Source organism: Cetorhinus maximus, chromosome 3 (genome assembly GCF_964194155.1).
Source record: "Cetorhinus maximus chromosome 3, sCetMax3.hap1.1, whole genome shotgun sequence".
Lineage (NCBI taxonomy): Eukaryota > Metazoa > Chordata > Chondrichthyes > Lamniformes > Cetorhinidae > Cetorhinus > Cetorhinus maximus.
Genome location: NC_135881.1, coordinates 12,114,148 through 12,137,212, shown reverse-complemented (window position 1 = coordinate 12,137,212; position 23,065 = coordinate 12,114,148). Strand labels below are relative to the sequence as shown.

Genomic DNA, 23,065 nt, shown 5'->3' with positions numbered 1-23,065 from the left:
CAATGCACCAAGGTCAATACTGGTAGGATAGCAGCTGCCATGGAGACCTTGGTCCAGGATGTCACTCCTGCACTGCTGCGCGGGCTGAACCCCATCACTGATGTCATCGTTAGCCTCCGACTGTTTGTAAGCGAGAGGGGACCAGGAAAGCCCAATCTCACTCTGGCTACCCCTTCCGCTCAAGGAGTCAGCCTGGGGCCCTGGGGCACCTATAAGGAGGAGGATCAGCAGGTGCATACTCCGGGCCCATCCGAATCCCCTCTTCCTGTGATCCCAGCAGCTCCAGCTCCACAGGCTGAGGAGGGTGCCACTGCCACACAGCAGGACCCTGAAAGCAGGCCGGGGCCTCCAGGTCTCAGGGCCCCAGAGGATACCAGCCAGGATCATCACAGACAGGTAGCAGTCAGCAGGCTGCCTCCATCTCCTCTGTGGATGTCTGGGGAGCACCATGACGTAGTAGCAGGTTTAGGACGGTTAAGAAGATGTAGTTGCGCAGCCTGGGCACAGGTGTTAATCACTCGTACATAATGTTCACTATTGTCAATAAACTCCCAAGAATGTCTCTCTGTCTGTGGCTCCTTGTTCTGATGAGCTGTGTTCTTGTCACTCAGATGTGAAACCTTTCTGCACAAGATAAAGGCTGGTGTCTCAGTCCAGGGCCTCTTCCCCGTGCCCTGTGCAACCTTCAGACCACAGTGATGGTCCAGCCTCACACTCCCTGGACACATTACTGATACCTGCACCTCGGCAGTGCTGGTCATTGCTGCCAGAATGTAGTGGGCAGGTGCCACAGAGTTCCCTCATTCCCTCTGTGTGCTCTCAGCACCTTTAAGGTGGGGCTGGCCCCCATCTCTTCAGCATCTGTGACCAGTGATGCTGTGTTCCTGAAGGGGTCAGGTGCTGAAGGCTGACAAAGGACCCACCAAGTGCTTTTCTACCTATCTTTGTGTCATCAGCAAATTTAGCAATCATTCCTTCAGTCCCTTCATCTAATTTATATAAATTGTAAAATGTTGAGGCCCCAGCACTGATCCCTGTGGCACGCCACTCCCTGTGCCAACCAGAAAAAGACCCATTTATGCCTACTTTCTGCTTCCTGTTAGCTAGCCAATCTTCTATCCATGCCAATATGTTACCCCCTACACTATGAGCTTTTATTTTCCACAATAACCTTTGATGTGACATTTATCTAATGCCTTCAGGAAATTTAAGTACAGTACATCCACCGGTTCCCCTTTATCCGCAGCACATGTGACTCCTTCAAAGAACTACAATAAATTGGTTAAACATGATTTCCCTTTCACAAAACCATGTTGACTCTGCCTGATTACCTTGATATTTTCTAAGTGCCCTGCTACAAAATCTTTAATAATAGCTTCTATCGTTTTCCCTATGACAAATGTTCGGCTAACTGGCCTATAGCTTCCTGCTTTCTGTCTCCCTCCCTTTTTGAATAAAGGAGCTACATTTGCTAATTTCCGACCTAATGAAACCTTCCCTGAATTCAGGGAATTTTGGAAAATTAAAACCAGTGCATCAACTATCTCACTCGCCACTTCTTTCAAGACCTTAGGGTGAAGTCCATCCGGACCTGGGGATTTGTCAGTCCGCAGCCCCAACATTTTACTCAATACCACTTCCCTGGTGATTATAATTTTCCTGAGTTCCTCCCTCCCTTCTGTTTCCTGATTTACAGCTGATGGCTCCTTCCAGGCTCTACCCCCAAAGTCTACTATCATATGACTCTATGCACCATACCATGGGCTGTACTATTTTCCAGTCCCACATTAACCCTTGCTCTGCCGAATACCTTTATATTCAATGGCATGCTGTTACTGCTTAAAGGCTTACGCAACACTGAGTATTTCCAGAGCCTTCAGTTTTTATTTCAGATTTCCAGCATCCTCAGCATTTTGCTTTTATTTATAAGCAAGGAGGCCATTCGTCCCTTTGTGCTTGTGCTGGCTCTCTGAAAGAGCAATGCAGCTAGTCCCGCTCCCCTGCCCTTTATCTGTCACCCTGAAATTTTCTCCTTAGGTGTTTATCTAATTCCCTTGTGAAAGTCAGGATTGAATCTGCCTCCACCATATTTACCTCTCCTCCGACTGCATGGACAGCAAATATGATGCCAAGCCCCGGCCATGAAAATGTGTCGTGTCCCCAGCCAGTTTCAGTGGGCAGAAATAAGTTTCATTGCTTCCAGTTCATTAAACAAAGGGATCGCATCAAGACCAGGTGCCAACTATTGAGCTGGGGCACAGACATGAGGGGCCGAATGGCCTGCTTCTGCGCTGTAGCCATTTTACGATTCGATGAGGGCCCAACCTATGACTTGCATTCGACCTAAAATCATGATGTTGTCAATAGGGAGGGTGGCGGGTGGTGGTCAGTGAGCACAGGGGCAAAGGTTGAACTTCCTCCTTTCACTCCTTCCCCCACCCCAACAATGCCTGTTGCTATCAGACAATGCCTGAGCGCAAAGTGAATCATTGGGCAAACAGGTCCCATTGGCTGCTGTTCTCAGTCAATCATGGAGCTTCCAACCCCAATTCCCATCCATCCCCAAAACCTCCTACTTCCACCTCTGTGACATTTGTCGCTGTGCCTGCCTCAGTCCACCCGCTGCTGAAACCCTCACCCATGTCTTTGCTAGCTTATCCAAAACCCTGCTGCCCACATCCTAACTTACATCAGATCCCACTCATCCATCCCTCTGCAGCGTATTAGCGTTTTGAAAAGTGCAATGTTCATCTTGTTCACTTGAAGATGCCATACAGAATACTACCAGCAGAGGGAGCTTGCAATTAGAAGCAGAGTCTGAAGAAGCTGTTTTAATAAAAGTAGCCACGTTGTTCTTGCACTTTTAATTCTGGTCTGTCTCTGGCTGTTTCTAGACCCAAGAGCCTCACGCTCTCCCCCTCTGGCTTCCTTACGGACAAGATTTTAAAATTCTCACCCTCCTGCTCAAATTCCTCCATAGCTTCATCAAATCTCTGTAACCTCTCCAATTTTGGCCTCTCGCATATACCCAAATTCCTAGGCTCTTGAACTTCCTCCAATAATCTCTCCTCCTTTAAGTTGTTCCTTAAAACCCACTTCTTCCCAACTTTATTGGTGTCAAATTGGTGTCTGACCACACTAAAATTTTGCTACAAGTTAGGTTGGAGAAGCTGAGGCTGTTCCCCTCGGAATAAAGGAGGTGGAGGGGAAATTTGAAAGAGGCGTACAAGATTATGACAAGTTTAAGTAAGGTAGTGAAAAATAATCGCTGTGTGATAACATAATAAAATCCTAAGAAATGTATTGAATATTTTAAGAATCTCTCTCTCTCTCTCTCTCACTCTCTGGTGAAGCCTGTTATCTCTGCCAGGGACCTGTCTCTAGCACAGGCTCTGAAAGAAGACTTTCCAAAACCTGCTAAGGTGGGATCTCATGACCCATACATGAATCAGCTGTCCGAGTGAAGGTTAAACAGGATGCCCTAGCAGGTGCCTAGCTCTGAAGAAGCGTCATATTGGGCTTGAAACGTTAGCCCTGTTTCTCTCTCCACAGACGCTGCTGAGTTTTTTCCAGCATTATTCTGTTTTTATTTCAGACTTCCAGCATCCTTAGTATTTTGCTTTTGCCCGAGCAGGTTTTAAGCCGCGAGGTTAGTTCATGGACTCCTGGGCGTGAGGTAGGAGGGATTACCTTGAAAACCTGTCCCTTTCTAACAGACAATTGAATAGGTGATTGACATAGGTATATAAACGGACTCTCAAGCGGGAAAAAAATCACTCCGAGGTGGACCGGTGCTTTTTTTCCCCGTCTAACACCTCGGCTAGCTTAAGAAGAAGATTCCGGACGGGAGAGAGCTTTTCAGAAAGTGATCCATCCTGGCTTTGGCCTGACACCTCGGCTAGCTCAAGAAGACTGAGAGAGAGCGGGAGAGACTGTCACCTCCAGCCATGGAGACCAGCTTCATCCGTCCGTTCATCTGACCTGGGGTCAGTAAACCTGTTCTGAGGAGAGTGCCGTCACCAGTCATGGAGACCAGTATCCCCCATCCATTCGTCAGGTCTGGGCCCAGTGGACCATTCTCGCCTGTTACAGGTCTTTTCTGCCTATTTAGCATATGTGCAAAACTGTTGCTTCTTAATAAACTGCTTTCAAATTACCTATGACTTCAACTCTCTTTTTTGGTGAGCCCCCCCAGACTAACCCTTGCAGTAGACAAAGAAAATCTGCTCCCATTAGCTGATGGTACAAGGACCAGAGGGCCACAGGCTTAAGATTTTGGGCAAGAGGCACAGGGGTAGCGTGAGGAAGAACTTTTTCTATATAAAAATAAGTTATAAAAACAAAAAACTGCGGACGCTGGAAATCCAAAACAAAAATGGAAATACCTGGAAAAACTCAGCAGGTCTGGCAGCATCGGCGGAGAAGAGCAAAGTTGACGTTTCGAGTCCTCTTGAGGACTCGAAATGTCAACTTTGCTCTTCTCCGCCGATGCTGCCAGACCTGCTGAGTTTTTCCAGAACTTTTTCTACGCAGCGAGTGATAATGACCTGGAACTCACTGACCACAAGGGTGGTGGAAGCCCAGACGGTCAAGGATTTCGAAAGAAAATTAGATGGGCGCTTGAGGGAAATAAACTTGCAGGGCTACAGAGATGGAGTTGCGGAATGAGACCGACTGGATTTGCTCTATAGAGACTCAGAGTGGACTCGACAGACAAAGGGTCCTCCTTTCATGCTGTAATGGCCCTGTCGCTCTACGGCCGTGCCCCTGTAGAAGCACCTTAGAGTGTATTCACCACATTGAAGGTGCTAAAGGAAAGCGCGTTGGGCAGACTCACTCAGCCCACACAACACGAAGCTTCATCTTGAGTCCAGCTTCTCGCTGCAAACTCGGCCTAGCCACACTTCCCAGAGGTCAAAGGGTGGTTACCGTGGAAAAGGTACAGTGGTCAACATCAGCGTCGCCAAAGAGAACCGCATCCTTAATAAAGACCGACAAACTCCGAAGGATAAAGGTGATAAACAGCTGGATGTGGATATAATTCCTGGTACAGTGTAGCCTCCTAGAGAGAATAAAGGGGAAAGATAGTTTAAGGAATGATTCCCACAGGAGAAGTCACGCAGCACATGACCTGGTATTTTCTTTATGCGTAAAGTTATACAGAAAAGGTGACCAAGTTGCCTCATGATGAGAGGCTGAGTAAATTGTGTCTATATTCTCTGCAGTTTAGAAGAATGAGTGGCGATCTTATTGAAATGTAAGACTCTGAAGGGGCTCGACAGGGTAGACACTGACAGGTTGCTCCCCACCTCCACCCCCCCACCACCCCCCACCGCTCCCGGCCGGAGAATGTAGAACGAAGGGACACAGAGTCAGGATAAGGGACTGGTCGTTTAGGACTGAGATGAGGAGAAATTTCTTCACTCAAAGGGTTGTGAATCTTTGGCATTCTCTACTCTAGAGGCTTGTGGATGCTCCATCATATCGTATATTTAAGGCTGGGATAGACAGATTTTTGGTCTTTCACAGAATGGGTGGGAAAGTGAAGCTGAGGCAGAAGGTCAGCCAAGATCCTATTGAACAGGAGAGGAGGCTCCAGGAGCCTCTGATGCAAGTATTGTCTGTATTTAAAGTGCCAGGAGGTGGTAATAGCAATAGACTCTCAGGCAATCCTGAGTCAGTAGCACATTGGTAGAAAAGGATTCACATACTAAGGGGACACGGGCCACACATGAGAAGGGGAGATGTTGGGAAGTAGTTAACACAGACTTGTGGACTAAATTACTTGGCAAACTGATAAGCATTCTCAAGAGGCAAATAGGTGTCTTTCACCCTGCCTCCCTACTTTGTTACCGTGATAACATCATCATCTCCCATTTTGCAGGGTTTTATAATGGATGAACTCCTAACTCCCGCCCCCACCTCAATTGTCCAGTCCATATACAATCCACAGGTTTAAATCCCACACTGAAAGCCCATTCAGATATTTTTGATTCTCCTCACCTTTTCAGCCCACAGTTTGGCTTCTCTGAGTGTTAAAGGTTGTGAGTTCAAGCCCCGCCTCACAGATTTGGGCCTACGTTCTAGGCTGTTGCTGCACTGCTGGAGGCAGAATCTTACAGATAAAGGGGTGGAATTTAATGTTTGCGTTGGGGGTCTCGCCGCCCCCAGTTCCTTAGCCAGCCAGACCATCCATCGCCTCTACTGGAAAATCCCATTGGAATTCCAAACCCACGACCACTACCATCTAGAAGGACAGGGGCAGCACATAGATGGGAACCACCACCACCTGGAAGTTCCCCTCCAAGTCACTCACCATCCTGACTTGGAAATATATCGCCGTCCCTTCACTGTCGCTGGGTCAAAATCCTGGAAATCCCTCCCTAACAGCAGCGTGGGTGTACCTACACCACATGGACTGCAACGGTTCAAGAAGGCAGCTCACCCCCACCTTCTCAAGGGGCAATTAGGGACGGGCAGTAAATGCTGTCCCAGCCTGCGATGCTCACATCCCATCAATGGGTAACGAAAAAAAATTAAGTGCCCCCGCCAGGCACTACAGTGGCCAGCCATCGGACCTTCCCCAGGATTAAGGACACCCCGGGGTGGTGGGAGGGGGCAGGAATCCCACCCGCTGAGAACTGCCGGCTCTCCATCGCCGTCAGCATCACCAGGAGCGGTGGCTGCTGCTGCTGGTGATGCGCCCCCACCAGAGGCTCAAGATCAACGAAGGGACCCCCAGGTGGGGGAGGACAGGATGGGAGTCACGGCGTGTGGGTCACAGGGAAGGTGTGGGGCGTGGGGAGTTGGGGAGGGTTCTTCGGAAAGGGCAGGCCCCCCCCCGATGTCGGGTCCCTCGAACAGTCCCCGAGTGTCTTCGAATGAAGGTCCCCTCTTGGAAGCCCTGATGGGGTTTTCCTCTCTGGGCTCTGTGCCTAGTGACTCCCCACCACCCCACCTCACTGACTGAATACCAGCACTGCTGGGATCAGGCCCTTACCTGGGCACTAACTTCTTGCTTTAAGGGCCTCACAGAAATCAGAGAATAGTTATGGTGCAGAAGGGGGCCATTCGGCCCATCGTGTCCGCACAGGCTCTCCGAGCGAGCGTTATGACTCAGTGCCAGTTCTCCTGCCTTTTCCCCCCCCCACCCCGTAACCCTGCGCATTGATTATCGGAACAGAAACATCGCACGACCCGCTCGAATTCCTCGATTGAAGCAGCCTCCACCGCCTTGATCAGGATCTTCACGGGTAGGCCGCCCACGAGACTTCCTATCCCGGACTTCATCGGACAGAGGCCGGAAGACAGCGGGGTCCTGACCCCGCACCCTCCTGCCCAATTAAATCTCCCCCACCAACCGCACCCCCCCCACACCAACCCACCCCCCCAAAAGTCGCTGGAGGGGGAGGCATTAAATTCAGCCCAAGGTCTCAGAGTGTTCACGTAGGATTTAACTACCCCGTGGAACTATTTCGAAGACTAGCGATGGAGTTCTCCCTACTTTTCGGGCTGGCACCTCTCAGCCCACCAGCCCCAGAGATTGCTGATCCGGCCGTTCAATTCACATGGGATCTTGCTGTGTACAAATGGGCTGTCGTTTTTTTTCACTTGAGAGTAACTTAAGAAAGGCACTTTGCCGGCTGTCAGACGCAGCGGGACGCCCCCGAGGCCATGACGGGCGCTATGTAAATGCAAGTCACTTCCTTCTTTTCCCGCCTTCTGAAGCCCGCTTAGCGTTTGTGTAGCGTGGCGGTGTCCGAGGCCTTAGCCCCTCTCTCTCTCTCTCTCTTCGACATTATTTCTAGCAAAGGGGGGTGAGGGTGTGGCGTTACAGCAAGCGCTCCCGAAGGAACGTCTCAGCCGTTGTGAAACAGATGGGCAGCTCCTGTAGGTGCATTTTTATATTTCAGACCGGCGACCCTGTCCAGCAACCCAGATTTAAGGCAATGGGCGAAAGGAGCCGAGAGGAGGACGTGAGGGTTTTTTGAATTGTTTTATGATCGAGGAGGCGCTGCCCGAAAGGGGCAGCAGAGGCAGATTCAACAGGCCGTTTCCAGACGGGATGAGTACTTGAAACGTAGGAGTTTGCAGAGCTAAGAGAAAAGAGCAGGGGGTGTGGGGGGGTGGGGGTCAGGGACGAAATAAGAAGCTCTTTCCAAGGGCCAGCACAAGGCTGAGGAATGTAGGACTTAGGAGCAGGCCATTCGGCCCGTCCGCAATATGGGCAGTGTGGCCTCTTTCTCTGCTGGACGACTCTATGACGTGACACCCTTCACCAACACCAAGAGGTCCCAAAGCTCTTTGCCGCCAGTGTTGAAGTGCCTGTTGCAAGGTAGAAACCGCAGCGGCTAATTCCAGCCCGTTGCGAGACCCCAGAAACGGCAACGTGCTCAAATGATCCAATAATTTGCCTTTCCGCGGCGCCGTTTGAGGGCTGGACATTAGTCCAGGAAACCCGGGGCCTTTCGAGTGGGCAGATATGCAGCCCGCCTCCTCGGAGGGTAAGGCCGTGCAGGGTGTCTGGTCCAGCCGCTGGGAGAATGCCCCGGAAGGCACCGGGAGCGATCGGGACACAGCTCACCGCTATCGTCCTGCTCCCCGCCCCCCAGCCCTGACTCCCGCCCTCCTCCCAGCCCAGGCGGCCATTAAAATTCCGGACAATAAGTCAAGCGTCCTGCTTCCCTGCTCCCTTCCGAAAATAGTGTCCGTGGGATCTTTTACATCCGCCTGAGAGGGCAGACGGGGCCTCAGTTTAGCATCCCCTCTAAATGTATTCCCCCCCTTGTCTGCTATTTCTCAGAGACGACCACACAACCACCTGTAAACGCTGTGTTAATGGCAGCGCTCCCCTGTTGTATTTGACTCAAGTATTACGAGGAGCTCGATAAAGAAAGGTGGAGCAAGAAGAGACCGCTTGACTCTTTCTCCAGAATGTTAATGGCCGCCTGGGCTGGGAGGAGGGTGGGAGTGTTGGCTGGGTGGGGGTGGGGGGGGCCAGTAAAATAGCGGTGAGCCTTGTCCCAATAGCTCCCCCCCATGCCTTCCCGCCACCAGGACACTTTCCCAGCGGCAGGACCGGATAGGTGCGGCTGTGCCCTCCCAAGGAGGCGGGCTGCCAATTTGCACATCGCATGGCCTAACTTTGGGGCCTTTTCTCAAGGCCGCCGGCCTCTTTCGGACAGCGCGGTGACCCACTGACCGCACGGGGAGGCTTCTACCTTTAACGGGAGGCAGCCTCCCCTCACCAAACTGGGGTGTTTTTTGTTCCTTTTTTACTTACCGGGCCCTGCTGATCCGGAAGTGTCTCGGGCCTACGGCAGCAGGATCCACCTCTCCCAGTGACCCTGCTGAGGCTTTGGAGGTGCCACCGGGCATCATCATTGGTGGGTCGCCGGCCTAGCGGCAACACCACTGAGCCAGTGGCCCAGGCTAATGCTCTGGGGATGTGGGTTCAAACCCCACACCAACGCAACTGGCGGCATTTAAATTCAACTAACAAAATCTGGAGTTATAAAACTAGCCATCAGTAATTTCAGGTGGCCACCTTCGATTGTCGTAAAAACCCATCTGGTTCACTGATGACCCGTGGGGAGGGAAATCTGCCGTCCTTACCCGGTCTGGCCTACGCATGACTCCAGACCCACAGCGATGTGGTTGGCTCCGAAATGGCCCAGCAAGCCACCCAGTGCCAGGGCAATTAGGGATGGGCAACAGACCCCGGCCTTGCCAGCGACGCCCGCCATCCAACGAGAGAATGGAGTAAGGAAAGGAGTCTGTCCGCCGTCCTTAATGGGAGGGTTAGGAGACGGCCTGCGCTAAAATCACCAGGCAGTCCAACCATTGGCAAGTGAGAGATCGGGAACTGCTTTTCACCCCGTAGTCAGGGGTCCCAACACGCATGGTATAGTTCAGGCCATTGAATCTGCCCCATTCAGGGCCACAAATATACTCCCTCCTAGATTCTCTCTCGCAGGCCCCCTGAGGAACAACAAGGAGGGAGTTCGATAACTTGGTGGCTCTCCCCATGGCTGCACAGGAAGGTGCAAATTAATAAAATGGTGTAATCCCAGCCTGGGGCCTTCTGTCCACTGAAATGATTGGCGTTAAATCATTGCCTGTGGTGGGGAGAGGGTGTTAGTGGGGGAGGGGGAGGGGGGAGTGGGGGGGGAAACGTTCTGCAATTTCCATTTTCACACACCTACCCTGAAAAAAAAAGGTCCAAGCAACCTTCTCTTCAAGAGATCAACCCACCTCCTTCTCGGGGGTGTTAACTGTCCATCCTCCTCTGGGTACTTGGTCCCTTCACCTGCTATCCTGTCAAGGACAGAGGGGAGGCAAAGCATTTTTCTGATCCCCTGGTGCGCTCCTCGTGCTCCATGTGGGAAGCCGGGAACATTTCCAGTGCCCGGGACCAGCACGTGTGCAGGAAGTGTGTCCAGCTGCAGCTCCTGGAAGCTCGGGTTTCAGAGCTGGAACGGCGGCTGGGGACACTGTGGAGCATCCGCGAGTCTGAGAGCATCGTGGATAACACGTTTAGCGAGGTGGTCACACCGCAGCTGTAGGGACTTGAAGGGAATGGGTGACCACCAGGCAGTCCAAGAGAAACAGGCAGGTAATTCAGGAGTCCCCTGGGGTCCCGCTCGCAAATCGGTATTCCATTTTGGAGGTTGATGAGGGCGCTGGTTCCTCCAGGGAGTGCGGACAGGGCCAAGCTTCTGGCACCACAAGCAGCCTGTCTGTACAGGAGGGGAAGAAGACCAATAGTAATAGGGGATTCTATAGTCAGGGGAACAGATAGGTGCTACTGTGGCCGTCAACGTGACTCCAGGATGGTGTGTTGCCTCCCTGGTGCCAGGGTCTGGGATGTCACTGAACGGCTGTAGGACATCCTGAAGGGGGAGAGTGATAAGGCAGAGGTCATGGTACATGTTGGTACCAATGACATAGATAGAAAGAGGGATGAGGTCTTGCATGAAGAATTCAGGGAGTTAGGCAGCAGACTAAAAAGCAAGACCTCTTGGGTGTAATCTCTGGATTATTCCCAGTGCCACGTGCTAGCGAGCTCAGAAATAGGAGAATAGCGCAGATGAATACGTGGCTTAAGAGTTGGTGCAGAAGGGGGGATTTTAGATTTCTGGATCACTGGGACCGTTTCTGGGGAAGGTGGGACCTGTACAAGCGGGACGATCTACATCTGAACCAGAGTGGGACTAACATCCTTGCGGGTGGGTTTGCTAGTGCTGTTGGGAGGAGTTTAAACTAATTCAGCAGGGGGAGGGGACACAGAATGTTAGCAGAATAGGGACACATCACAATACAGTAAAACAATCAAGTCAGAGGGAGTACAGCTGCAATAAGCTTCAAGGGAGTAAGGCAAGGCTGGATGGCCTCTACTTTAATGCCAGGAGAATTACAGGTAAAATGGATGAGTTAAAGGTGAGGACTGACACGTGGAATTGTGATATAGTAGCCATCACTGAGACGTGGTTGAAGGAGGGGCAGGATTGGCAGCCCAACATTCTGGGATATAGAATCTTCAGGCGAGACAGGGGAGGGGGTAAAAGAGGAGGAGGCATTGCATTATTAGTTAAGGAGTCGGTTACTGCAGTAAGGAGAGATGATATCTTGAAGGGGGCATCGAATGTAGCTTTGTGGGTAGAGTTTAGGAATAAAAAAGGGGCAGCCACATTGTTAGGTGTTTATTGTCGACCCTCAGATAGTCGGCGGGAAATTGAGGAATAAATATGTGCACAATTTGCAGAGGTGTGTAAAAACAATAACAATAGAGTAATTATATTAGGTGATTTCAACTTTCCCAACATTAATTGGGATAGACATAGTGTTAAGGGCTTGGATGGAGTGGATTTCTTGAAATGTGTACAGGAGAACTTTTCAGGTCAATATGTAGAGGGTCCAACAAGGGACTGCACAGTGCTAGACCTAATTCTGGGGAATGAAGCCAGACAGGTGGCTGAGGTGGTGGTGGGGGAGCATTTTAGTGATAGCGACCACAACATGGTACAGTTTAAGTTTGTCATGGGCAAAGAAATAGACATGTGGCAAAAAAATGTTTTGGATTGAGGGAGAGTGGGTTTTAGTAAAATAAGGCAGGATCTGGCCAAGGTAGACTGGGAACAGGTACTTGTGGGGAAATCTACAGAGAAACAGTGGGGGGTGTTCAAAAAGGAAATGGGGAGGGTACAGATTCAACATGTTCCCTCTAGGGTGATAGGAAGGAGTAACAAGCCCAGAGAACCATGGATGACCAGAGATATTCAGGATACGGGGAGAAAGAAAAGAGAGGCTTTTAGCAGGTACAAGGGGAGCAAATCAGCAGAGGCATTAGTGGAGTACAGAAAGTGCAGGCTGGAGCTAAGAAAGCAATTAGGAGAGCAAAGAGGGGATATGAGAAAGCTCTGGCTGGTAAAAGTAGGGAAAATCCTAAGATATTCTATAAGTATATCAATGGGAAGAGGATAACCAAGAAAAGAGTAGGGTCCATTAGGGACCAAGGGGAAAATCTGTGGGCGGAGCCAATGTAGAGTGTTGAATGAATACTTCACATCCATCTTCACCCAAGAGAATGAGGATGAAGGTATCGAACTCGGGGAGAGAGACTGCGAGGTTCTTGAGCAAATTGATATAGGGAGTGACAAGGTATTACAGGTGTTGGCAGGCTTAAAAGTGGACAAATCTCCAGGTCTGGATGATTTGTGTCCCAGACTGCTGAGGGAGGCAAGGGAGGAGATCGCAGGGGCTCTGACCCAAATTTTTAATTCCTCTCTGGCTACGGGGGAGGTGCCAGAGGACTGGAGAACAGCTAATGTGGTTCCGCTATTTAAGAAGGGTTGTAGAGATAAGCCAGGGAACTACAGGCCAGTGAGTCTCACGTCAGTGGTGGGGAAACTATTGGGGAAACTTCTGAAGGAGAGAATCTATCTCCTCTTGGAGAGGCAAGGTTTGATCAGGGATAGTCAGCATGGCTTTGTCAGAGGGAGGTCATGCCTAACAAATTTGATTGAATTTTTTGAGGAGGTGACCAGGTGTGTAGATGAGGGTAGTGCAGTTGATGTAGTTTATATGGATTTCAGCAAAGCCTTTGACAAGGTCCCACATTGGAGACTTATAAAGAAGGCAAATGCACATGGGATACAGGGTAATTTGATAAGGTGGGTTCAAAATTGGCTTAGTTGTAGGAGACAGAAGGATGTTTTAGTGAATGGAAGCCAGTGTCCAGTGACGTACTACAGGGATCTGTGCTCGGTCCCCTATTATTTGTCATTTATATAAACGACATAAATGACTATGTGGGGGGTAGGATTAGTAAGTTTGCGGATGACACAAAGATTGGCCGGGTGGTTAACAGTGAGGTTGAGTGTCTTGGGCTACAGGAAGATATAGAGGGGATGGCCAAATGAGCAGATAAGTCGCATATGGAATTTAACCCTGAAAAGTGTGAGGCGATACACTTTGGAAGGAGTAATTTGACAAGGAAGTATTCAATGAACAGCATAACACTAGGAAGTTTTGGGGAACAAAGAGACCTTGGCATGTGTGTCCATAGATCTCTGAAGGCGGAGGGGCATGTTAGTGAGGTGGTGAAAAAGGCATATGGGACACTTGCCTTTATCAATTGAGGCATAGATTACAAAAGTAGGGAGGTCATGTTGGAGTTGTATAGAACCTTGGTGAGGCCACAGCTGGAGTACTGTGTGCAGTTCTGGTCGCCACATTATAGAAAGGATGTGATTGCACTGGAGGGGGTGCAGAGGAGATTCACCAGGGATGTTGCCTGGGATGAAACATTTAAGTTATGAAGAGAGGTTGGATAGATTTGGGTTGTTTTCGTTGGAGCAGAGAAGACTGAGGGGCGACCTGATCGAGGTGTACAAGATTATGAGGGGCATGGACAGGGTGGATAGGGAGCAGCTGTTCCGCTTAGTCGAAGGGTCAGTCACAAGGGGGCATAAGTTCAAGGTGAGGGGCAGGAGGTTTAGGGGGGATGTGAGGAAAAACTTTTTTACCCAGAGGGTGGTGATGGTCTGGAATGCACTGCCTGGGAGGGTGGTGGAGGCGGGTTGCCTCACATCCTTTAAAAAGTACCTGGATGAGCACTTGGCATGTCATAACATTCAAGGCTATGGGCCATGTGCTGGTAAATGGGATTAGGTAGGTAGGTCAGATGTTTCTCACGTGTCGGTGCAGACTCGATGGGCCGAAGGGCCTCTTTTGCACTGTGTGATTCTGTGATTAATTGTCTTCAAGCCTCATGAACTTTCAGTTTATGTGCTCTCAACTTGAGCATATCATCTAGAGCGGTACTGAGGGAATGTGACACTGTCGGAGGTGCCATCTTTCGGATGAGATGTTAAACTGAGGCCCCCCCCGACCTCTCAGGTGGACAAAAAAGATCCCATGGCATGATTTCAAAGAATTGCAGTGGAGTTATCCATCCTGACTTGGCCAATATTTATCACTCGACTAACATCGGTTAAGAAACAGATCATCGTGTCACGATCTCAATGCTGGTCAAGGGAGCTGGCGCTGCACAAATTGGTTGCTGCGTTTCCCACACTGCAACCAGAGGGCCCCACTTCAAAAAGTGCTTCTCATTGGCCGAGAGCACTTTGAGATGTCCTGAGGTCAGGAGAGGCGCTATGTGAATGCAAGTCCTTTCCCTTTTTTTTTGAGTTTGATTTCTATCTTAGAATGGATTTTGTTCCGAAGCTTCCTGATGATGCCAGTGCCTATTTAACGGGAGCGATTATACACACGTAGAAACAACCATTACACCTTATCACAGTGCTGCTTAAATGAATGGCTTGAGTGCGAGAGACCTACCGAATGATGGACAAGATGACCACAGCGCCTGAAAGGATGACCAGTGACAGGCTGTAACCCACGGTGTAGATTATCTGTATTATTCCATAGTATGACACCTGAGTTTAAAAATAAGCATTAGGATGCAGGTCACAGGGGCCTTCATTGCTGTGACTTTAGAATGTCCTGGAGAAGTGAAAGGCGCTATAGAGATGCAAGCCTTTTCTTCTCTTTCCCACTCCCTTATTCCCCCCTCCACACTCATCCCCTCCCCTCCCACCAACTCCTTCTCCACTCCGATCCCCTCAAATCCCCCAACTCCTTCCCCTCTTCCACTCTCAAATGCCCCCTCTCCCCCCCCCTCCCACTCCCCAATCCTCCTCCCCTTCCCCCCCACTCCTCCTGCCTCTCCCTCTCACTTCCCATTTCCCCCCTCTCCCTGCCACACCCCCAATCCTGCCACCTAACCCACCCCCCCAACTCCCATCCCAACTCCCTCTCCCTCCCACACCCCCAATTCCCCCTCCCCTCCTGCTCCGACTCCATCTCCCTCCCACTCCCCGACCTCCCCCTCTCCCCCTCTCACTCCTCCATTTTCCCCTTCCCAATTCCACCCCCCCTCTCCCAACCCCTCCCACCAGCGCAGGCTGTGAACAGCCGGATTTAAAACATTGGTTTGCAGCGATTATCACACTTCAAATCACAAAAGAGTAAACAAGCAATTGTGCGGCACTTATACAAGAGGCCTATACCCTCGCTGAACAATCCCTCACCTCCATCAAAGAATAACAGGTTACACTGAGTCTCTAATAATGAGCACTTGGGAAGGCGCACAGTAAATTCTAGTGCTGTTCACAACTTCCTATCGCTGATATAATAAACAATGAGGGGGCACAGGATTGGATGTCGTAGCGGGTGATATCTTCTCAACAACAACTTATATTAACATAGCACCTGCAATGTGATAAAAACTTCGCGCCGAGGAATTCAAAAATAGAATATCGCACCCAGGCACAAAGAGGTCTCAGGACAGGCGGCCAAAAGCTTCTTCGACGTGGCAGGGTCTTAAGGAGCATCTTAAAGAGGGAAGAGAGGCAAAGGGGTGAAGGGAATAAGAAATATAACCAGCAGCTCAGGGTGTCGGCAGCAGAAGGCTCAGCCTCCACCAATGGTGGAGCGGTTCAAAATCGGGGGTGCTGAAGTAGCCAGAATTAGAGGGCGGGGGGCATCGCAGAGGAGGGTGAGGGGGCACAGTGGCGCAATGGTTAGCGCTGCTGCCTCACAGCTCCGAGGACCTGGGTTCGATCCTGACCTCGGGTGTCTGTCTGTCTGTGTGGAGTTCGCATGTTCTCCCCATGTCCAAGTGGGTTTTCCCCCCCAGGTGCTCTGGTTTCCTCCCCCTGTCCCAAAGATGTGCTGGTTCCATGGGTTGGCTCCAGTAAATTGACCCCCAGAGAGAGAGAGAGTTTGTGTTTGTGTGTGTGTGTGTGCCCCCTGTGATGGACTGGCATCCTGTCCTGGGCGTACACCGTCTAGTACCCATTGCCTTTCAGGATAGAGTCTGACTCCCCGCAACCCTGAAATGTACAAAGCGGTCCCGGAAAAGTGAGTGAGGTACCTCAGAGGGTTGTGGAGCTGGAGGAGATCCCAGAGATGGGAAGGAGCTGGTCCACAACTGGATTTGAAAACAGGGGTGTGAATTTTAAAATCGTAGCATTGCTTAACTGGGAACAGCGCACGGTCAGAGGGCTGATGGGTGAATGGGATTTGGTGCGAGTTGGGACATGGACAGCAGAGCCCTCAAATTTACAGCAAGGAGGATGTGAGGGTACCTCAGAACAGCCGAGTCTAAAGGTAACAAAGGCTTGGGTGAGGATTTCATCGGCAGAAGAGCTGAAGCAGGGGAGGGGAGGTGGCGATGTTATGGAGGTGGTTGAAACATAAGATCCTGAGCGGTCTTGACAGGGTGGGTGTAGAAAGGATGTTTCCTCTTTGTGGGAGAATCTAGAACTAGGGGGGTCACTGTTTAAAAGAAAAGGGGTCGTCCACTTAAGACAGAGACGGGGGCAAATTATTTCTCCCAGAGATTCATGAGTCTTTGGAACTCTCTTCCTCCAAAGGCGGTGAAAGCAGAGTCTTTGAATATTTTTAAGGCAGAGTTAGATAGATTCTCGATAAGCAAGAGGGTGAAAGGTTATCAGGGGTAGGTGGGAATGTGGATTTGAAGTCACAATTAGATCAGCCATGATCGCATTGAATGGCAGAGCAGGCTCGAGGGGCCGAGTGGCCGACTCCTGTTCCTAATTTGTATGTTCGTATGGAGGTGGTCAGAAGATTATCTCGTAGACAAATATGAAAGAGAGGTTACTAACAGTTCAGCCTCAGGAACAGAGAGTGGAATCAGTGGAGAGGGATCGGAGTTTGTGACTGAGGCTGAAGACAATAGCTTCAGTCTTCCCAATATTTAATTGGAAGAAATTTCTGCTCATCCAGGGTAGGATGTCAGTCAAGAAAATCCCTCCCCTCTCCTCCTGCCACTGATTCTTTGACCTGGGTTAGGGTCTCTGTAACCATGGACTGGGTTGCCAACTCTGGTTGGTCGTTTCCCAGGAGATTTTAACACATTACAGCCAACCGCTCCACGTTTCCTATTGGTCACCTAGCGACATACCACCTCCCCCATACCAATTGGAAAGCAAATGTTCATTTTGTTGGACAATTCTTGACGATCAGTCAAATATCGATTCCACTCTCCCTCCTCCCCCTACCCCCACCACCTTCAATATTTTATACAACTAACAATGCAAAAATAACCCCCTGATTTATTCAATGCTCCCTTTGATTTCCCTACACCTCAAATCTCTGCCCAACAACCCCTCAAACAATACTCCTCCAACAACCCCCCCAACAAACTCTCTACTACACCCAACACCCTCCCCAACATCCTCTCCCCAACATCCTCCCCCAGCAACCTCTACCCAGCAACCTCCCCACAACATCCTCTCCCCAACATCCTCTCCCCAACATCCTCTCCCCAACATCCTCTCCCCAACATCCTCCCCCAGCAACCTCTACCCAGAAACCTCCCCAGCAACCTCTACCCAGCAACCTCCCCGCAACATCCTCTCCCCAACATCCTCTCCCCAACATCCTCTCCACAACATCCTCTCCCCAACATCCTGTCCCCAACATCCTCTCCCCAACATCCTCCCGCAACAACCTCCCCACAACAACCTCTTCCAACAACCTCCCCAACACCCTCTCCCTAACAACCTCCCCCAACAACCTCCCCCCAACAATCTCCCCCAACACCTTCTCCCTAACAACCTCCCCCAACAACCTCCCCCAACAATCTCCCCCAACACCTTCTCCCCAACAACCTCCCCCAACAACCTCCCCGCAACAACCTCCCCCAATACCCTCTCCCTAACAACCTCCCCCAACAACCTCCCCCAACAATCTCCCCCAACACCCTCTCCCTAACAACCTCCCCCAACAACATCCCCCCAACAACCTCCTCCAACAGCCTCCCCCCAACAACCTCCCCCAATACCCTCTCCCTAACAACCTCCCCCAACAACCTCCCCCAACAATCTCCCCCAACACCTTCTCCCCAACAACCTCCCCCAACAATCTCCCCCAACACCCTCTCCCTAACAACCTCCCCCAACAACATCCCCCCAACAACCTCCTCCAACAGCCTCCCCCCAACAACCTCCCCCCAACAACCTCCCCCCAACAACCTCCCTGCAATAACTTCCTCCCCAGCACCCTCCCCCCAAAATCCTACACCCAAATCTTCCTCCCAACATCCTCCCCCCAACATCCTCCCCCCAACAAAACACTCCAACAATATCCCCTCCAAAAACTTCCCCCCAACAACATCCCCTCCAACAAAACTCCCTCCAACAACACCCCCAACAACACCCCCAACAACCTCCACCTACCACACCCCCATGAAAACCTCCGATACCCTCCCTTCAATAACCTTCCCCTCCAGCAACCTCCCCCTACTCCACCTGCCAACCTTCCTCTCATCAGCTGCCACCCTGACAGCTTTCCCCAACCATCGTGGTGGAGCAGACTAGATGGGTTGAATGGACTACTTCTGCTCCTACATCTTAAGGCCTTATCTGCCACCCACCCGCCCCCCCCACCCCCCTCCCACCTGCCTCCCCCACTCCTAATATCACCCCATAGAGCAGCAAACGAACTTGGGTCTTCCCTTTCCTCTCCTTGCTGGATAAACACACTGAGCCAGCGAAGCCCGGTGAGCTGGTGCTTTGGGAATTAATTGAACCTATGAATCACAGCCAGGTCCCTCACTGTGTGAAGGGAGAACATTGAAAAAACATCAGAGCACTGTAAAGACACAGGTACTCATTGACAATCCTTTTAAGGCCTAATTAGTCTACAAACTCAATTAATGAAGCTTTATTCTGGAGCAGAGCAGCTTAACAGTCAACAATCGGTGCCAATATTGCTGTTTGCTTTTAAAGGATGCTTATCAGAATTGTAGGAACTGCTACACAAGAAAAAGACCATGGTCCCTCTCGTTCACCTCTCCTGGTAGTAACATAGCATTAATGACCAACACTTGGGCAATGGCGTGTTACAGATCACTCAGGAAGCCTGAGTCGCCGTGACAACCACTTTTACCTGCATGTTGCAGCCGAGCGCTATGGATACTGACGGTAGAGGCTGCAACATCCTCCCCATCCCATGGCTGCCCAGGAATCTCTCCCACTCCTGTGCGTTGGAAGGGTTTACAGGTTGGTGCACCAGCTGTTTGGCCACGTTATGAACGCACCTTCCTTGGCCATCATGTCCCGGGGTTGGACTCGAACGCAGAGCTTGCTGCTCAAAGGCAGGGACAATACCCACTGTGCCACAAGACCTTCAGCAGCACTTCGGCGTGTAGGGCGTAATGCCAAAGCCCGCAGATGATGGCAAAACTTGAAATGTATTCGACAGTGAGGAGGATCGTGACAGACTTCAGGAGGACTTGGTCAGACTGTCGAACTGGGCTGAAGTGTGAACTGATTCATTTTGGTAGGGAGAATATGAGGCAGGCGATTAAAAAACGAAATGATCCAGGGGTACAGGGACAGAGAGTTAAAGGTGGGGCAACAAGTTAAGAAGTCTGTTAAAGCGGGCACACAGGATTCTTGGGTTCATAAATGAGGGCAGGGAGAACAAAAATCCAGGAAGACACACTCAACCTTTATAAGACATAGGGCCCAGCTGGAGTGTGGTGTTCAGTCTGAGCAACGCACTTTAGAAAGGGAGAGCACGGAGGAGATTTACTGGATTGGCATCAAGGATACATGGAGATGCTTAAGAAACTGGGATCTTTCTTTTTGGAGCTGAGAAGTTTAAGGGGACAGTTGATTGAGGTGTTGAAAACCATGAAGAGTTTTGATAAAGTAATGTTATGATCTCCACAGAGACCAATAACTTTTGAAGAGAGATTCAGACCTTCTGTCACTAGCTGAAAGGATAAGACGCCAAGATTTCACATTTTGAAAAAAGCTTTCACCGTATCAAATGACTAAACCAAACACACTGTTTCTTTTCCAAGAAACTTATTAAATGTTAGAAATGTTTTCCTATCACACATCGCTCTCTCCCTGGATGTACAGTTCTTATAGCAAACTGTTCACATTTGCTCCCAGCTTCCAAAGGGGTGGCTCCCTCTTTACTTTCCCAGCTGGGTAGCTTCTAAAATCTAAATTGCCTTTCCTTATAAGGGTAATGCTATAGATTATTTCCTCAGCTCCAAGCTAGGCAAATCTTCCAACCTCTTTTAACACATCATGAATCCAGTATTCATTCTGAGAACAAACTCTCGCCTGGTGGTGTCAGCATTTCTGCTTAACATGCAGGCCTGGCTAATTCCACTTTTTTCTTGCTCTCCACTTCTCAGTTGGCTGCAGACAAAACTGCAACTACTTTCTACCTGTGATATTTCTGGATTTATAGGGAAGCCTGTAGCCTAATCGCAAACGGCTTCCTCTATCCCCTGCTCCATGGCAATTGGAAATGCATTGGTCTTGTATATAAGTAGAAATTTTAATCAATTCTCTTTCATCTTAGAAATAAAGGGATAATTTACAGCACAACTGTTTAGGAACCATCATCCTTTGGCCAATTAAACCACCCTGGCTTTACTGTCATGCAGACTCCGTCATAGGTCACATGACCCAATTCACCTGCTCAAAATTTAAAGATACAGTTCCAAACTATAACACTCTTATAAACCCAAAATTATAGCCCTGAAACATAATAGTCCTATAAACCTCACAATTGTAACAGTAAACACAGAGAAACCGTTTCCAGTATCAGAAGAGTCATTAACCGGAGGACACAGGTTTAAGGTGATATCTGGCAATAGAACCAAGAAGAACATGGGAACAGATAATATTTGGCAATGGGTTCTAATGATCTGGAATTCACAGTGTGAAAGGGCGGTGGAAGCAGATTCAACACTAACTTTCAGAAGGAATTTGAATGAACACTTAAAATGGGAAAAATTTGCATGGTTGTGGGAAATAGCAATACGAGTGGAACTAATTGGATCATTTCGGGGAGAGAGGCTGCGAGGTTTTTAAGCAAATTGATATAGGGAGTGACAAGGTATTGGAGGTGTTGGCAGGCTTAAAAGTGGACAAATCTCCAGGTCTGGATGATTTGTGTCCCAGACTGCTGAGGGAGGCAAGGGAGGAGATCACAGGGGCTATGACCCGAATTTTGAATTCCTCTCTGGCCACGAGGAAGGTGCCAGAGGACTGGAGAACAGCTAATGTGGTTCCGCTATTTAAGAAGGGTTGTAGAGATAAGCCAGGGAACTACAGGCCAGTGAGTCTCACGTCAGTGGTAGAGAAGCTATTGGAGAAACTTCTGAAGGAGAGAATCTATCTCCACTTGGAGAGGCAAGGTTTGATCAGGGATAGTCAGCATGGCTTTGTCAGAGGGAGGTCATGCCTAACAAGTTTAATTGAATTTTTTGAGGAGGTGACCAGGTGTGTAGATGAGGGTAGTGCAGTTGATGTAGTTTATATGGATTTCAGCAAAGCCTTTGACAAGGTCCCACATGGGAGACTTATAAAGAAGGCAAATGCACATGGGATACAGGGTAATTTGATAAGGTGGATTCAAAACTGGCTTAGTTGTAGGAGACAGAGGGTGATGACAGAAGGATGCTTTAGTGACTGGAAGCCAGTGTCCAGTGGCGTACCACAGGGATCTGTGCTGGGTCCCCTATTGTTTGTCATTTATATAAACAACTTGGATGACTTTGTGGGGGGTAGGATTAGTAAGTTTGTGGATGACACAAAGATTGGCCGGGTGGTTAACAGTGAGGTTGAGTGTCTTGGGCTACAGGAAGATATAGAGGGGATGGTCAAATGGGCAGATAAGTGACAGATGGAATTTAACCCTGAAAAGTGTGAAGTAATACACTTTGAAGGAGTAATTTGACAAAGAAATATTCAATAAACGGCATGACACTAGGAAGTTCTGAGGAACAAAGGGACCTTGGCGTGTGTGTCCATAGATCTCTGAAGGCGGAGGGGCATGTTAGTAGGGTGGTGAAAAAGGCATATAGGTCACTTGCCTTTATCAATCGAGGCATAGATTACAAAAGTAGGGAGGTCATGTTGGAGTTGAATAGAACCTTGGTGAGGCCACAGCTGGAGTACTATGTGCAGTTCTGGTCGCCACATTATAGGAAGGATGTGATTGCACTGGAGGGGGTGCAGAGGAGATTCATCAGGATGTTGCCTGGGATGAAACATTTAAGTTATGAAGAGAAGTTGGATAGACTTGGGTTGTTTTCATTGGAGCAGAGAAGACTGAGGGGCGACCTGATCGAGGTGTACAAGGTTATGAGGGGCATGGACAGGGTGGATAGGGAGCAGCTGTTCCACTAAGTTGAAGGGTGCAGCTCCAACAACACTCAGGAAACTCCACACATTCCCTGGACAAGGCAGCCCGCTTGATTGGCTCCCCATCCACCATCTTAAACATTCATTCCCTCCACCACTGACGCGTCGTGGCACCAGTGTGCACCACAAGATGCACTGCAGCAACTCACCAAGGCTCCTTAGGCAGCAGCTTTCAAACTCGTGACCACTACCACCTAGAAGGACAAGGGCAGCAGACACATGGGAACACCACCGCCTGCAAGTTCCCCTCCGAGTCACTCACCATCCTGACTTGGAAATATATCACCGTTCCTTCA

General features: G+C 49.8%; 1 protein-coding gene across 1 annotated transcript in view; it reads right to left on the bottom strand.

Moving 5' to 3' along the window:
* The window catches only part of LOC144672185 (growth hormone-releasing hormone receptor-like), a 63,392-nt gene that overhangs the window by 25,538 nt on the left and 14,789 nt on the right, over positions 1-23,065 (bottom strand). Inside the window, exons 5-6 of the mRNA XM_078534007.1 lie at positions 14,845-14,942; positions 4,930-5,062 (exon numbers count right to left, since the gene is read on the bottom strand). Of these exons, the coding sequence (XP_078390133.1) occupies positions 4,930-5,062; positions 14,845-14,942 (231 nt within the window). The remainder of the gene's footprint in view (positions 1-4,929; positions 5,063-14,844; positions 14,943-23,065) is intronic.